Source organism: Haemaphysalis longicornis, unplaced genomic scaffold (genome assembly GCF_048455015.1).
Source record: "Haemaphysalis longicornis isolate Haplotype H1 unplaced genomic scaffold, Haemaphysalis longicornis Haplotype H1 scaffold_6, whole genome shotgun sequence".
Classification (NCBI taxonomy): Eukaryota; Metazoa; Arthropoda; class Arachnida; order Ixodida; family Ixodidae; genus Haemaphysalis; species Haemaphysalis longicornis.
This window is the reverse complement of record NW_027526407.1, coordinates 67,540,570-67,557,405: the sequence shown is the minus strand read 5'-3', so window position 1 is coordinate 67,557,405 and position 16,836 is coordinate 67,540,570. Positions and strand designations below refer to the sequence as shown.

The 16,836-nt window shown below is 46.4% G+C and overlaps 1 protein-coding gene across 1 annotated transcript in view; it reads left to right on the top strand.

The window, feature by feature from the left end:
• The first annotated feature begins 14,426 nt into the window (after positions 1-14,426).
• Positions 14,427-16,836, top strand: part of Rdga (retinal degeneration A) — a 520,967-nt gene continuing 518,557 nt past the window's right edge. The window contains exon 1 of the mRNA XM_077674674.1: positions 14,427-14,600. Within this exon, the coding sequence (XP_077530800.1) occupies positions 14,515-14,600 (86 nt within the window). The 5' untranslated portion in view covers positions 14,427-14,514. The remainder of the gene's footprint in view (positions 14,601-16,836) is intronic.

The following is a 16,836-nucleotide window of genomic DNA, read 5'->3' as shown; positions in this document are numbered from 1 at the left end:
GACGGAAACATATTATAACACCCTTATTCTTCACCATACATTCCCCACTACATACCCTTACAACTGTCCTACCTTCCATACTCTTGTTATGACGTACCATCTTGTATGGGCATGCGCCGACCATCCGAACCCCCTTCTTCCCCCACCCCGGCGCAGTGGGAGTGCAGGCTGACCAGCTCTCAGCTCGGGACTCAGGAACACCTGATCTCCCGGGCTAGAGCAGCAGCAGTCGCTCGCGGCTTTCTTAACTGAGAAAAGGCCACCCACCTTTTTTTTCTTTTCTCTTTTGCCGGCTCAAATAAAAATGTTTCTCCACCACCACCACAATTCATGCTGAGAAGGGGATTGGACTGCGAAGCTGCGAACGACACCCACAATGATTACCCATACGACGTCACTTGACTTATCAGACGCAGCTCTACAAAGAGTCAAGCAAGAGACTCTTGCAAAGACCTCCGATTTGGCACACAATGGAGCTTCGTTTGAACCCACAATAGGAAATCATGCGCTTCTTTCCCGCGGGCTTGCTCTGTTCTTCTATAAAACAATCGAATCACAATGGACACCGGCCTGGCGTATTCATCAAAAATGAAGCGGGCGTTAATGAAAGTCTGCCGATTTACGCGGTCGCCGGTGCTCGGTGGGGAAATTACTAATTGTTAGCCCTGTTAACGCTGCCGTCTTTAGAATATGCTTCGCGCGGCACCAATCAATGTGAATAGCTTGTACCTTGCTTTCTTTGAAAGCTCGTTTGTTTGCGATGATATATGGTGTGCCGCGCCAACATCCCATAGTCTGCTGGTTTGGTTCCAATGAAAAAGTGAAAGTCGTTGGCCGCTCTCTTTAGTGTGTTCGAAAAGCATATGGCGTTTATTATCGCGCACGCCACCTACATAGTAAGCACTAACTGGAAACTGAAAAGTGCACAGAAACGGCAAACATAACTAAAGAACAGAAATCTTTCTTTCTATCGGATACCAACTAGCCCAACTTTCCAAGTTACATAACCAATAATTCTAGTAGGCTTTTATTGATCAAGCAATTGCTTCAAAGATCAGCTACACTGTGTGTGGAAACTATGATGTAGCAGAGAAATTGCCGGCTGCTAGTTTTCACTGATATTCGGTTAGAGTTAGCGAAACTTGTTCGCCAGTAACTAGACATGCTGAATGCCGCAGTTTAACTGCATTTGCAAATTGGTCTGCTTTCTCGCAGTTTCCCTTTTCCAACCTCACCTACTTTTACTGTGTCTGTTTCAAACCATGCCACACGTAAAAGTGTAAACAGGACGTGTACCAATTTGCAACGGAGTTACAATGTATACCGGAATGTGACTTCCGAAAATCAATACGTCCTCGTCTGGTGATATAAATTCTGAGGGGGGAGTAGCTTTAAATGGCTAAATAGTTTTGTCATGCTCACACTTTATTACGAAACGATATGTGGCTGCTGCTAAAAAGCTGGTAATAGTTCACTAAACATTTGGCACCTGTAGGAGCGAGTGTCTCTACGAGGGTTAAAACAAGGAACATGAACACTCTTTTTCACTACAACCTTCCCAATTTGTTCAATTGAGCGGCGATAAAGATGTCCGCTAAGCAAGCAAGCACCCCCAGAGTTGCAGAACAGTAGCGGCAAACGATAAGTTTCACGTGAGCGTGAATGTGACTCAATAGCTTGCCGGAAAAGAAGAGATATCCATGTTCCTCCATAACCTGAACCGCCATGCTTAATTCTACTCGGGATGTCCGCGGGTTATTTTTCGCAATCTTACTGCTCGAGTTACTCAGTTTTTTGTTGGAAAAAGGCGAAATTGAATGCTGTTATTATTTTATTCCAGTTATTGCCGCAGCATTATAGGGTTTGTGTTATAGCTCCTTTATTTACTAAAAAGCGGTGTTCACCGGCATTTGAGTTTTATTTCCTCAGTTCATGCAACACGCATGTCCAGCTTTTCCGCTCATGGCAGTCTTTCAACAGTGCTTACTCTGTAGTTATTCAGATGAATGTGAAATATTTTCTCGCAGCTAGTATTTGGGGGTGAGAACGTGCTTTGTGCACAGTTCCAAGTGTAGAACGTTGCGTTATCAAGCTACAGACCTATGTAAACTATCCCATACAAATGCATGGGGAGTAAGACTTGACGGAAAATTACACACAAAAAAATATTCAGAATCTTGGAAAGTTCTTTTCGAGCTTTCATCTCCACATTTGTTTCTAGCTTCAAGCCAAATATCACTTTTCTGGAGTCATTTTGCTCGATCCTGAGCGGTCGGAATTTTGAGCGAGAAAGCTGCGGATGCGGGGGAATCGCGCTTTGTATGATCTGTTTAGTGAAAGCTAATACAGGTTCCAGATCTCGGGAGAAAATATTTTGCTGTACCCTTGCTCGCACAAAGCAACAGCCAATATAACTAACATCCATATATTTTTGACTGGCAGTTACAAACGGCAACAGTCAATTGGTACTGCCAGCGAAGATTTTAGGGGCAGAAACTCGGCCCCTGACTCAGCGCCCTGATGTCAAAACAAGACTTAGACAATAGCTGAGCTAACCGGGCAGAAAAGAATGAAGGTGGATACTCAGGGAGAGGAAACAGGTATCCCATGTGAGAGCACAAAACGCGGGTAAAGGACATCACAGCTCAAAGTATGAGGAAGAAATGGATTGGAACTGGGCATGTAATACAGGGAACTGACGACCATTGTCGAGCTGGGTAGCATGGTCACGATGGTGGCTACTGAGAGACGTAACTAGAAGCGGGGGAAGACGAATAACTGGGTGGAGAGATGAAGTCAGTGCATTCGGAGACATAAGATGCACTACGGCATCAATGGATAGGAATGGCTGGAGGAACAAGGCAGAGGCGTTTGTCCTGCCGTGAACACAGACAGGCGGATGATGGTTATGATGATGGTGGCGGTGATGATTATGATGATGATGATGATCACTGCGAGGATTATGATGATAAAAACGGCTGTAAAACACCGTCAAGGAGTGGCGAGACAGCAAGGCGACGAATACGGCAGATGTCGGCTCGAGTGGTGCCAAGCACAACAAAAGCACAGGGAAGATTATGAGGGCGCTACATCGGGCTCGGGGCTTTAATGACGCCAGTAACAACGTTGGGATGCCTAAAACCGCACCGATGCAGTTAACATGGCAAGGTGTACCCACGGTGTACCCACGGGGTCAAAAGTGTACAGGAGAAGATTTTGACTTCCAACGTTAATTTCTCTGCTCTCCAGGGGCTCAACACTTAATTTGGATTTGGAACAAAAAATAGACGCCGACCAGTCCAAACGAAACGTACTTACGTTTCGGCTTCCAGCACGGATGCCTTTTTCACAATAAATGCATCACCAGAAGTGGGTTTAAGGACCCACTTCTGGTGATGCATTCATTGCTAATAAGGCTTCCGTGCTGGATGCCGAAACATCAGTACGTTGCGTGCGGACTGGTCGGCGTCTCTTTTTTGTTCCGAATGTACCCTGCCGCCCCGACGGGATTCCATCATGCTCTCGACTGCATTAATTTGGATTTGTAACCGAAGCAGCACGCTTTGCGGTGTCATCCCCAAACACGTTGTAGGAACGTAGTCCAGGGAAACCAGACAAAATAACATCAACAGCCGCAATTGCCTGCTGTAAGCATTTCGCCCAGAGTGTACATTTAATCAAGAAAAGTAAAGAACATAAAAGGCCACCTGCGGCCACTGTCCGTATTAGCTGCATTGGTGGCGAGGGTAAGGGTACATGACTCAGCTCGCTGCTCCTACTGGCTCTTTGTGTTACCTTTTGAGCGGCTTGGGTAGCTGGGGTAGTATCCCGGCATGGACCTGTCCTAGCAGCATAAGTCTTCGTTCATTTAAACCGAGGATTCCTCGATGTGATTTCAAAATATTGGAAATAAGCTCGCATTAGTCACATTGTTTCCAGATTTTTTAGTAATAATGAAAATAGGCCTTTATTTTGCTAAAAGGAGTGCACACAAGAATATCCGGTCAACCCAAGCCCCGAAGGCTTCTCGGGCTGTACCCGGTTGTCAGCGACAAGTAAACAAGATGAAAATATGATTAGCAAGTTTTACGTAAACAAGCTCTAAAAATTCCCCCGCATTTCCCCGAGGGGGAGAATGTGAAAGTGCGAATGCACGGTTGTCGGCCCGCTTGCGGCGCTTGCGCTCGGCCCCCGCAGCCCACCGCCTCGCCGCCTTCTCTTCCATCTCTTCCATCGGGTTTGTAGTATCACGTGTACACCACGCAGTTATCAAGCCGCTATAACGCCGCTGAGTCGCCAACGAACGCCGCTGACGACGTAGTTTGAATGCGTTAAAGATATAAGGCGCGTCACTACCACTGATATCAGCGTCGTCTCCGTGGCTTGGTCGGTAGAGCGTCGCGCTGCGGCCGCAAAGTCCTCGGATCGAAACCTGGCGCCGGATGCTGTTTCTTTTTTAAATATAGAGGAGCACTGCGGACGCCAACGCCGCCGCCGCCGGCGGTGGATGGTTTGGGGTCGCTTATAAAGTGCATTCGCACTTAAAACAAGGCAGGCTACAGAACACAAGTAGACCAAACTACGTCATTTACCAAGCACACTTCATAATATACAAACTAGTGCGATAACAAGAATGTACACAAATCTAAATTAACGGAAAAATAGCTAGGCTAGAACTACGACACAGAAAAAGTATTGGTTCTAAAGTACAGTTTGAGTGCATGTTTTGATGAAAGCGAGTATGGATCAGTAGGCAGAGAATTAAATATGTCGGGAACATAATACCGTCTTGTATAATGACCGAAACGGGTATAAAACTTTGGGGTAGTAAATTTGTTGTGGTTTCGGAGTTGTCTGACAGGTACCAATAGGAAAAGAAACTCTCTCTCCCAAAAATGTTTTCTAAGCACAGTCTGGAAAAATAACGCATCAAATGAAGGCAACTGTAAAAAACAAAATTAATCTGTATTTGTTTTTTAAACAATCCTTACGGTTCTTCAGCACAGGGGTATTTTTTCGATTCAACACTTACATGCATCGCATGCAAAAAGATATACAGTAATCCCTAGTTTTACCAAGTAGTAAAAACCGGGAAAAATTTCGAGATAAGCGGCATTTCGAGTTAAGCAAAACGCCGACAATGTTTTGACAGGTCACTGTAAAAGAAAAGCCAGTGCTTCAAGGAAAAGCTCCACTGCACAAGAGAGCTACCGTAGTAAAGGCACAAGAATTTGTAGGGGGAAAAAAATTCTTGATTAACGCGACGTTTCTCTCAAACGTCAGAGATTTGCGCTGCTTTGGGCGGGACATCTTGGTCGATATTCGGAAGCGTGCGTTGCACAGACAACTCACTACTCAGCAAAAATGAATTCAAGACGAGTCGTGCGCAGATCGCGGGGAAAACAAAGAATACTAGCTCGCACATGCAAGGGCTAGGTTGCGTACTGATGGACGCACGCTGCACACGCCGCCCCACCGCGCAGAAGGCGCGCGCAGGTACGCACACGTGATCGCTCCCACAGTTCCTTGACAAGGCGGATGTGAAACAGCTGCGACCGCGGGAATTTCAAATTCGCCCTTCACGACCGCGTTCGGCATTATTGTAAGAGCTAAGCGTTCGCGCGGAGCCCTCGTTTCCTGTTGGGAGTGGGATTTGCATTCTGCCCTCCCGGTCAAGATTCCGAGATATCCGCTGTCCCCTCCGAAAAACGTTTCGAGATAAGAGGGAGCAAATACATAGCACCTATGGGAGGTTAATGCACGGCGAAAAAAGTTCCGACTTAACCGCGATTTCGAGATATGCGAGTTCGAGTTAACGAGCGTTTACTCTATTAGGAAATATCTCCTGTTTATAGGCCTAGTTTCTGACGTAGCCTTTCTACAAGTAAAAACACCACGCCTTGCCTTTATAATTTCTAGTAGAGCGAACTAACAATACACCCTAGAGGAAAAGGACAAACGTTTTTTGGCACACAGGAGAAAAACTAACAGGTGCCCATGGAAAAAGAAGAAAACTCGATACTAGACCGAAAAAAAAGCCTAAAGAAGGACAAAGTTCCCAACTCAAACATCATTAGCGGATCCCATTAAGATTATGTTACCTATAGATTATCTTCAAGCCAGTTCACCGAGTTCTCTTCACAGGTCTCGCCCTGAGCGTTCCAAGGACAGCAGCAGCAGCATTGCCAGACGCCGTTCCCATTTCCCGATTCCCAGGTTCCGCAGCCAGCTCTGCGATAGAGAGAGCGCCTTCGGTGAAACTTTCTCGGCACCTCGGGCGTCAGCAGGCCCCATCTCGGGGATAAAAAAAAGGAGGGAGGAATCTGTTTTTCTTCTCGGGTTCTTCACGAGTCTGCTTTCACTCTCGATTTCAATACTCGATGTAGTAAGCACGTCTTTGCGTCCTCACCTTTTCTTTTTTTGGGAGCTTCGCTCGGAGCGTAACGCCGTTTCAGCGATGCCTCCGGGGTGTTTGGAGTGCTGCCGCGTTAGCCCTTTTCTGCTCCTCTTTCTCAGCAAGGATGTTTCTTCCAGAGCCATCCGAGTGTTTACCGTTCGGTCACCGGAACAACAAAGGCTGCCAAAAGAAGGCCGGCCGGTTTATGTTTCCGGTAGCATCGCAGCGACATTAAGAAAAAAAAGATACCAGGAAAGATGAGGCTATGGCTCTTGTGGTTTGTTGCGTTGCAACGAAAGCTCGTGCTGTGCGGCCACGTACGTTTTCGTGAGAGCCTGCGCCCCGTTTATTCCGAGGTGTGCGTGGCAGATAAATTGTTACTCCGCCGCTACGTTCGTGCCGGTGGGTTCCAGTGGTGACTGTTTTCCTCGCGGCTCTATTCGTGCTGCTTGTGTTTGTTTGGCCTCTTGGTGCCGGAAGATGAAGGCGAGCCAACGCATCCGGTTTATCGAAAAGGTATTGAACAGATCGTTGCTGGTAATCTGGTTTAGAGTGAGTGAGTGAGTGAGTGAGTGAGTGAGTGAGTGAGTGAGTGAGTGAGTGAGTGAGTGAGTGAGTGAGTGAGTGAGTGAGTGAGTGAGTGAGTGAGTGAGTGAGTGAGTGAGTGAGTGAGTGAGTGAGTGAGTGAGTGAGTGAGTGAGTGAGTGAGTGAGTGAGTGAGTGAGTGAGTGAGTGAGTGAGTGAGTGAGTGAGTGAGTGAGTGAGTGAGTGAGTGAGTGAGTGAGTGAGTGAGTGAGTGAGTGAGTGAGTGAGTGAGTGAGTGAGTGAGTGAGTGAGTGAGTGAGTGAGTGAGTGAGTGAGTGAGTGAGTGAGTGAGTGAGTGAGTGAGTGAGTGAGTGAGTGAGTGAGTGAGTGAGTGAGTGAGTGAGTGAGTGAGTGAGTGAGTGAGTGAGTGAGTGAGTGAGTGAGTGAGTGAGTGCATGCGCCCGCACGCCATAGCGTGAGGTCATCACGCAAATCTTGTTAAGTGACAACTTGGTGCTTTCTGGGCGTGGCGCTTTTTGTGTGGGCGCAGTTAGTATAGTAGCCTTTCACGCTTTTCTATGTTAAGCCTAACGCAGGGGACAAATGTATCTACAGGAGGCATGAAATAAAACGTGACTGACAACAGGTTTGAGTATGCCTTAGCTGTCAATGGTATCACACGCGATTGCTACCACTGGAACTGCTTCACGCACGAGAATAGGTTGCTGCTCAGTTTTACTTTGTTTTTAAGCTACGAAAATACCTTCAAGGCTGGTTGAAAAGGACGAAGAACTATCTTTCGAGGCTTTATTAATCAGCATAACTCGTCCAAACCTTGTTTGATTATTAGCCAGAAGTTTGTGCCCTTGATGTATTTGCAACGATTCAAATGATATAAAAAGGGGCATTTTAATTGTTACCTCAGGAAGTTTAGCAATGATGTCACGCGCGTTTTTTTATGTAGTTTACAGCTTAATTTTAGTGCTAAATAAATTGGCGTTGCAAGATTCTGTCCTTTTTTAAGGAACAATTTGCATAGACAAAAAGGTGGTCGCTACGATATCATTTTTTTTCCACGTACTGTTGTTGCACAGTGATGTGATTTTTTTTGTGATTTCTAGACACCTTTGAAGTCTTGAACCTCTCTACAGTACTCCCATCTTGGCGCTGTAGGTATCTGTAAAAAATCCGAAAATGCCACTATAAAATTCGACGGTCGCCTGTAAAAACAGACGGCGTGGTCTAGATGCCAGCTAAACAAGTTCATGCCTAAGTTCGCAAACGAAGTCCTGAACGGAGTTCGAAACTAAGTATACGTTTACAAAAAAAGCTTTCTTATCCCTCGCTTTCGAACAAAGTTGTCGCATTTGCAAAGCACACTTACCTTTTCCAACATAATTTATCAATATGAGCTACGTACATTTAATTTTTTGCCGGTGAAACGCCACGAAATGCTCCATGCTGACTTCCTTTGAGGCCTGGGCGGGTTCCAACAGTCATTCACCGAAAAATCGGCACAGCGTCATGTCGCCTTTAAGTGAAGCGAGAACAGTCGCCAATCCAGGGTGAGCTGAGAAGTGTCAGTTTTCTAAATAACCCCGTAACCGTACACCACAAGTCGGTGCGGTTCCCCGGACCCAAGACGCTGTGCTCATAATCGACCAGATGTAGGGTAAATCCCCAAGGTGGAGTAACAATTTGCCCTAAATTTCGTCGATTAACACCTGTACATCACTTGAAGCTGTTGATTAATTCGCTCTCGCGCTTCAAACGGCTACCATTTTGATTAGCACAGTTGCTAGAGCGACTGCTTCGGTAAGCCTGTGGTCCCGGGATCGAATCCTGGAGCGCGAAAAATTTTTCTTCAACTGCGAAGTTTCTGAGGAAGCTGTGTAGCTTTGCTTTGTAGCTGCACGGCTGCATTGAGGTGGATGTCAAGCTTTTCTTCGCATTGAGCTCGTACCACGAGTGAGCGGGTTGTGTTACTTGTTTCGGTGGCAGCCTTTCTTATCAAGGTTAAGAAAGCCAGCAAAAAAACTGTCTTTGCGAGATTGAGGCTCCGAACAAAGTTTCATAGATGATCCTAATTAATTCGCAGCACTCGACTACCCCCCACATCCTACCAACGTGAAGCTTTGGCGTGTTAAACTCCGACGTTCTTATTCTTCATCGCTGCGCGAAGTCAGGAGACCTAAAACGCGGTTAACCCTCGCAGAACCCACGACGGCCTAAATTAACCCGCAGCCTTCCTCCGCACGGAGCTCCACACGAACCAAGGTGTACAGCCACAACGCAATCAACTTCCACTTTGAGCTTTATTCTTTCTTGAAGGAGCGTGTGTGAGCAAGCTAATGTTAGCAGATAACAATCGAGAAAGCGCCGCGACGGAGGAGGACGAAATAAGAGGGTGGCGCGACGCAGTGTCAACAATACCCGCGACACGGTCGTCGTGCAGGGGTGGTCCCTTCGCTTAGGCTGCCCTGTATGCCACCTTGTTTTGTTCTCTCCGCGATGGCGGAGACCGCGTTAAAAATAATCCACCCCCGACGCGTCGCTAAGTTCTCTCTCACCCGCACCCCCCGTTCCCTCTGTTTCCTCCGGAGGCGAGAGACTGGGAAGAAAAATGAACGGTACGTCCTCCTGCGACGCGTCTGGCTTCTAACTAGCCACTTTCGAAGCCGTACAAGTGGAGAGAGAGGGACAATGTTTGCGCGTTGACCGGAACGCGAATTCTCAGATGAAGGTGCTTACAACGAATTCCAAGAAAAGAGTCGCAACAATACGTGTCGTAAAATAGACACGCGTGTGATGTGGCACAGCCTAATATACAAAGCATAGCCCTCAGACGAAGACTAGTCTTATTTCAATGTAGGAGTTGGCGAAAATAGCATCGCAATTGGTAATGCATACGTTTGCACCGAAGCGCTGATTGCTAGGACTTCAGGATTTTTCTTGTTGGCGAACATAACCACACGAATGTATTCTCTTGACACTATGAACCGACACGTGCACGGGGATTCATATTTGTATTCTATTCGTCATCATCATCATCATCATCATTATCAGCCTGGTTGCGTCTGCTCAAATACGAAGGCTTTTCCCGAAAATCTCCAGCCACGCCGCTCGAACGCTAGCTGAATCCTCCCTTTGTCCCCGAATTTCCGTCGTTCATCCCTTCATTGAGTCCGAGACTTCTCGTGCTTGCAATCTATTGCCAGTCACTTTGTCAAACGAATGATACACCTGTTGTCCCTCAAGCGCATGATGTGGACCCGCCCAAGCCCATTTCCTACGCTTCATTTGAGCGAGGATGTCTTTCACACGAGTCTCTTTCCTATACACGCAGCTGTTGTCTTATCTCTCAGCGTGGCCCCTAGCATTCTTCTTTCCGTAGCTCGTTGGGCTTATGTATAGTTTCCTTTCAAGTCTTCTTGTAGGCCCCAAATGTGTCATAGGTATTCTAGAAATCCCGAAGACCTGCGTCCCTGAAGATTGACGAAGAGAGTAGACGGGGTAATAGGATAGATGGTACAGTGCATAGAAAGCGACGAGAGGGTCGAGGGACAGGTGGCAAATACTCTTGTGATAGTCTTCGGCGAATGCAATGGGGATGTCTGCAAGCCAGACAAGAAATATAAGACAAAAGAATGAACATAGGTTAAGTCGAGACTTAAATTCACTTCCCATATCCGTGAATCCGGGGTGTATCGATGTCTCCAAACCACAGGTTACGTGGGTCATCCAGTTTTGTGTGGGACGAGCTTTGACTCCAGTTCTATAATGACTCACAGTGATTTCTTCTTTCAACCTGAACTGAGTGAACCCCTCCTTTGCTGCTCTGCGGACGTCCACATTGCAGTAACCGACGACCATCAATGAAGTGTGCTAACCTCCTTGCCCTCTGGCTGCATTTCACACATTATACCATTGTTCACATTGCCTTCTTTGGTGCTGTCTTCGCAATTAATAGGCACGCAACTCTTTTCCTGACCATTCCTGAGTCCTTACCATTCACGGCCTTCCCACAGCGGAACTATAATATGAATGGAATGCAGCGTGCATATGTCGGAGGATTGCACCACTAGAACACAAACGGACGGCCATTCGCACCCTGTGTCAAAATTTTCTAGGCCAATCCTAAGCCTTCTGGCCAACAACGAATTAAAAGAATTCGTTCAACTTTTATGTACCAAAATTATTTTATGAGAGTAAGAAAGGAAGCTGTTGTCTATAGATTTACGGCACAAAATGTTTCATCTTTGGTCAGGATGTAAGCTTGCACATTGATTTTTTTGCGGACGCTGCACTTTCTGCATGGCCTAAAAACATTTCACAAAGACTTAAATGCGCCGGTTTTAATCGCAGACAAGGGAATCCTCTCACCGTAAAAAAATTTAATATCCCTTCATAAATAAAGTTGAAGAAGCGCGAATGTAAAAGTGTGTCTAAGCTTTGCTAAAAGGGCGCCTAATCGATCTTGAAAATTTCACAAATCCAAATTGAAAACGAAGAACAAGCCTATGCGACACTTTTTCGTGCACTAAGCAAATGCATCTACGAACAAACTAAATGTATACCGATACGTGGTTGATGAGATAAAGGCATACTATTGTAGTCCTTCTTTATGATCGACGCGGGTATTGTCTTACCTAGAATCGTTCATTTTTCGCAGCTGTCACGTAATTGTTTGGACAAAATGGACGCCCGTTTTCACGCACGTGCCATGTGTCTAGAGATCTATCACAGCTTCTCGGTCGACCAAGTGGTCTACAGGAAAATGCATTAGTTGTCTGAGAGGACGTCATTGGTCCTACTAAGAAGAAGACGTTGTACACGTATAAGTGGAGACCAGGGCTAAAAGGCAAAAAAAACTGCCTGACGACGTCTCGGCACTCTTCTCGTGTCAATATATCAACTCAGTTAGTACATTTAATGGTTCCATCACAATAGATCCCAACATATTGCAGAACCAAAAACATTGAAAGTGTGCATGAACACTTAACGGTTTGAACAAAGTAAAAGGAAGAATATTTTTGAAAAGGAAGATAAAAATCTTTCTATAAATGAAGATAAGAACATGAACCCGAGCATCTTTCCTGGAGGCCATCCTGCATCATTTGTGCAAGGTGCCCTGTAAGGAAGCTATGCCCGAGGCTTTCTCCTCTAAGGACATCTGCAGGGGCTCCATCGGTGCGCAGGGGTAGCGTTCCCGTGTCTGGTGGCTGCGTTAGAATCATATCGGTTGACGTTTCATTTTTCCTTATATGGCCTCTAGCGCGGCGAATAAATTTCAGATATTCGTCGTGCGAAATATCACAGCAAATTATACTGAATGGCATCAGCAAAGAGTAGCGAATAAGTTATTCTTTTTTACACGCATGTACTTCCGAGAAGACGATGCTTTCACTCAAGACACAACGTGACTCACACAGAAGACTTCCTTATTTAACCAGTACGAGAAATAAACACGCAGCCCACAGTGGAAACGACGGCAAAAAGGGGTGAGAAAACACGCTCCCAGGCGCACCGAACTGTAAACATTTTTCGCCACCTTTCTTTATCTCAGGTGCACTTGTGAGCGAATGTGGGTGGTCTGCGCTCGGGGTGCACTTTTAGCGGGGAAAAAGGAGGAAGTGAGCCGGTGAGAAGAAACACAAAGCGCTGACTGGGGAGGCAGACAGGCACACTTGCAGCTGCAAGTGCGTTTCCAAACGCGCCAGGTCCTTGCGAGAGGAGGTGACGAGGCACTGGCAGGATAGGTCTGACTGCGGCGAGGAGGGCGTTCGGCGTGCAAGCCCGCTGTTTTAAAATTATTCCGGCTGCAGGCCAGGGCCCGCGGCTTCTCCGGCTGGTGCTGCGTGCCATGCCTGTGCTTCTGTCGGGGAGACAGCCAGTCGCCCTGACAACTCCGCGAGCGAGGCTGCCCGCCGTATTTTGGGGACCCTCCAGGGTGACGCGGTCCGCCGAGTTTTCTGTTGTCGTCTGCACCACCGTCGTTTCTCCCAGCGACTCCGTAGGTGACCCCACGAATGCAGACGACACGGCATCTCCTGTGTGACGAATGTGCGTGGACGCAAGATCAGTCGCGAGTCTATCGGTGGAAGCTATCAAAGCGTCAACTGCGCCAGGAGAGACGACGTCCATTTGGTATCACCGATGGCACGGCATTGCCCAAACTTTGGATCTCGGCTCGCAACTGTGGGGAGTGCGCTATAATTGACGCTGGCGGCGTTTGAATTTCGCACCCTCCGGACACCTGAGAGACAACTACGTGAAATGTCAGTGCCTGTGATAAGTAATGTTGGTTTTCGCAGCCGAGCTCCACGTTCCCCGTAGTAGATTGCTCTGAAAAAGGCGAAGTCAGATAGGCGTTCCAGCTGATAGTGGAACGGTTTCTTTAAGGTGACTTCCATGTCGCAGTGATATCGCTTTTTTGCGGTGGCAACTAGAAATACATTTTCTTGATTTTAGGAGAACTTAGAAGTTGCACAACTGCCTGGTCTTAGACTGACGCCGAACTGGGATGGTGCTTCACCTAAAGTGTAGAATTAGGGAAGCTCTTGAGATAATTGTGAACCTAATAATTTCCCGCAAACCTTTGCTTTTGCAGGTTCGAATTAAGTTTATAGACGAATAGGTGGGCGGTGTCACGGCAGCGTCACCACAGAACGTATGAAATTGTAGTGCACGTGTAATATGTTTTACACAAAAAGGGTTTGCGCAGCCGTGTTAGCTTTCGTAATTCAGGCTTAAGGCTTTTCCAGTTTCAAGATTCCGGCCTCCAGTCTGTTGAAGGCTCAGCTCCCTTGTGCCGTTTTTATAAATATCTGATTTCTTTCTTACGCAGTACTTTTTATGAACAAGAAAGATTACTACGTGTGACAACTATTTTCATGCGGGCTATTGCACACGCTCTACACTTTGCGTAAGAATAATATTTAGTTCTCTATTACCATCAGCGAGACAAAGCTAGGAAAAAGTAGAAGAGGCGAGACGTCTATACTAGACATCTACATTGAAACTACATGATCTATAATACAGATAGGCTTAGCCCATTCCTTTGAATCAGCCATCTCATATAAACTTTGCACTTACAACGACAAGAAAACACGTGGACTCCTCGTGGAAAACACCTCCACGCTGTCCTCCCATCGAATCTGCCAAAGCGCCTTTCATTGAATTGATACCAAAACAACCCAAGGATATAAGCAACTGGTGAGGACGTTTCTTCCCCTTCCGCAGTTCAACAACCGTAGGAAACCCTTGGTTACAGTGAGGTCGGTGTGAGGCCAACGCTGGAGGCACCAACGCTGACACGATGAAGATCTGGCAGACCCACCGCACCATACAATAAGAAGCCTTTCGCAGCATCCCACTATTTAGTGCTAATTAATCGTACTTAACATCACAACTCCTCTGGTCATTGCTCCTGGAAGGACAAATTTTCACGCCCTCAAACCCGGCTCCGCCGCACATCAACTCCGAAGGCACTACGAAAGACGTCTCATCGGCCACATGCGTTGTGCTGGTGTGAAACTTTGAGTGCTGTGAGTGTCGAAAAGTGTCGTTGGTGATCTCAATGCGCCCGTGATATGATGCATACGCTCACGGTTCCGGAGGTTCTGGAAGACGGCTCCCTGGCTCTGCGACAGTATTTCCAGGGCTGGACGAGACGAAGGTAGGTCATAGGATGCACCAAAAGCTACCTCCTTCGACCCTAGCTTGGATCTAATCGTTTCAACAATTCAGTCTAGTTCACCGAGTGTGTTTCAGCACAAATGCAGTGCAGCCTATTGTTTTGTTCTCATTGGGCAATAGGACAAGCCAGGATGTCGAAAGCCTGAACCGTCTATTATTATAACCTTCGTTAAAGGTGCTGTTAGAAATAGCAAGCTCTACGAGAAACTATAGATTAATGGATTTGTTTATAGTATAGGCCTGTTGTTATTTTCGTTCAGCGACGCTGCTCTGTTTTAGGGGAAAGCTTTTACACCGAGGATTTAGATAGTTTATATAGCGGGTGATTTATCGTTGCTCGAGTTTTTCGCAGGGTGGAGTGTTTGTCCATCGCCATGAGTCGTCTGCTACATGACGGAACATGTGCGAGAACGCGCAGAAACCAAATTCTTTCGCTAGTTAAAAATCTTGAGGGTTGACTCCAAGGTCCTGTACTCCTCAGGAGAAAATTATAAGCATTCCACCGCAAGCCATTTCTTTCTTTAAACGTCCACTACACTTCGTTTATAACCAATTCTCATCGCGGATTTCTGTACATTATTTTGTTGACCGTTTGCAAGTCTTGAAGGCAAGAGGAAAATTCATTGCGGTTTGTATATTTCGCAGCAACCGGAAATAGTCACTGAAAAATTTATGCTCTGGCTGCGCTGGCATGGCACCTATTAACACAGACCATTGACCGAAAATGGCAAGGTAAATGCATTACTACTATGCCTTGACAGCGGTCAGTATGCCCCAGGCATGAACGCAAGTATTGACACATGACACATGCTCGCACTCGCCTTTTTGTGTTTTTGTTTTTTTTTTTGGAAAGCTCCTGCTTTAGGGTGTACTGCAAAAATTAAGAGCAAATGGAGAATCAGTACAGCTTTAATGTCATTCGTCAACGGCTGTTCCTGTAGTTGGTGTCGCCTAGTTGTTATCGTGCGTGACTTTCGTTCGAGAAAAGTTGTGAAATTAGTTATCAATATTACTGTTCTACACGTATGCGACGAGTTGTCCTCTGCCTCTAAGACTCGCTTATATACATGTATGTATATATATATATATATATATATATATATATATATATATATATGAGTGAGTCTAAGTATTAGTGGGCTACGCATGTGATATCGCATTTGTCCGACTCTTACTTCGGGCAACTGCGTAAATACCTTCAAGTACCCAATTTTTGCAACATCCAGTGAACGCATGAGGCCTTGGTTTATTGCTTTAGCTCAGACGGTCGGAATACCCCATCAGTCACACGGGGTCGCTCTCACCCCTTACGAACCACGTCACAACGATTTGCAATATGAATCCATGCTATGTTGACCTTCAAATCTCCAATAATAACGTGTTCGCTCCTTCCCAGTGACTGCTGGCTAAACATGTGTCGCCACAGTCGACGACAGCAATACTTGGCAGCAGGATTGTGCAAGGGGAAAAAGGCAACCCTAAACTTGCGTTCGAAAAACTGAACTTAAAGGGCAAAAAATCTACCACATGGTCTACACATTCCAGGCCTTCACATCGTACCGCATGTTTTTCAGCCGTCGCACGTTGACTAAAAAGTGCTCAAGCCGAAAGACTAAAGCGCATCAATAAAAGCGCGTAAAAACAGAATGAGTGAAGTAGGCGGAAATTAGTTCACGTAAATGTTACTTCAGTGCAGCGTTTTCCTCAAAACAGGTATATTGCAAGAAAGAGATTGGGCAAGCGCCAAACATTCATTTCTTGCTTCTAACAAAGTTTTTTCGCTTATCCCCGTCGCTTTGGAAATCGCAGGAAAACATTACCCTCTAAGATATTGTGTTTAGCATGCATGAATTGGCGGCGCAGCAAATTCCCCCACCTGCAGAGCTTTTTGAGCTTTTGACATCTCTGAAGAGTTAGGGGGTTCCTAACTTTTGAGAATGCCTTCCACAAGCATACATTAGGCTGACGTCCGCGGGTTTGTTCGCTTTGAGGCAAGAAGTGCAATGTCTGTTTCTTTAAACACCGGATCTGTTGAAGCGTTCTTCTGTCCGTGCGGATCGTTAACAGGAAATTCCGCTCGGCGCAGTGGAGAGGGGGAATATGCATGGCCAAGAAGTGTGAGAGAAATTGTCGAGAGACATGAAGCCCGCGAGCAGGCATTTATGAGGTCGCGCCTCAAGGAACACACGCTTCCTGTGGTCAGAATCAAACCTAGG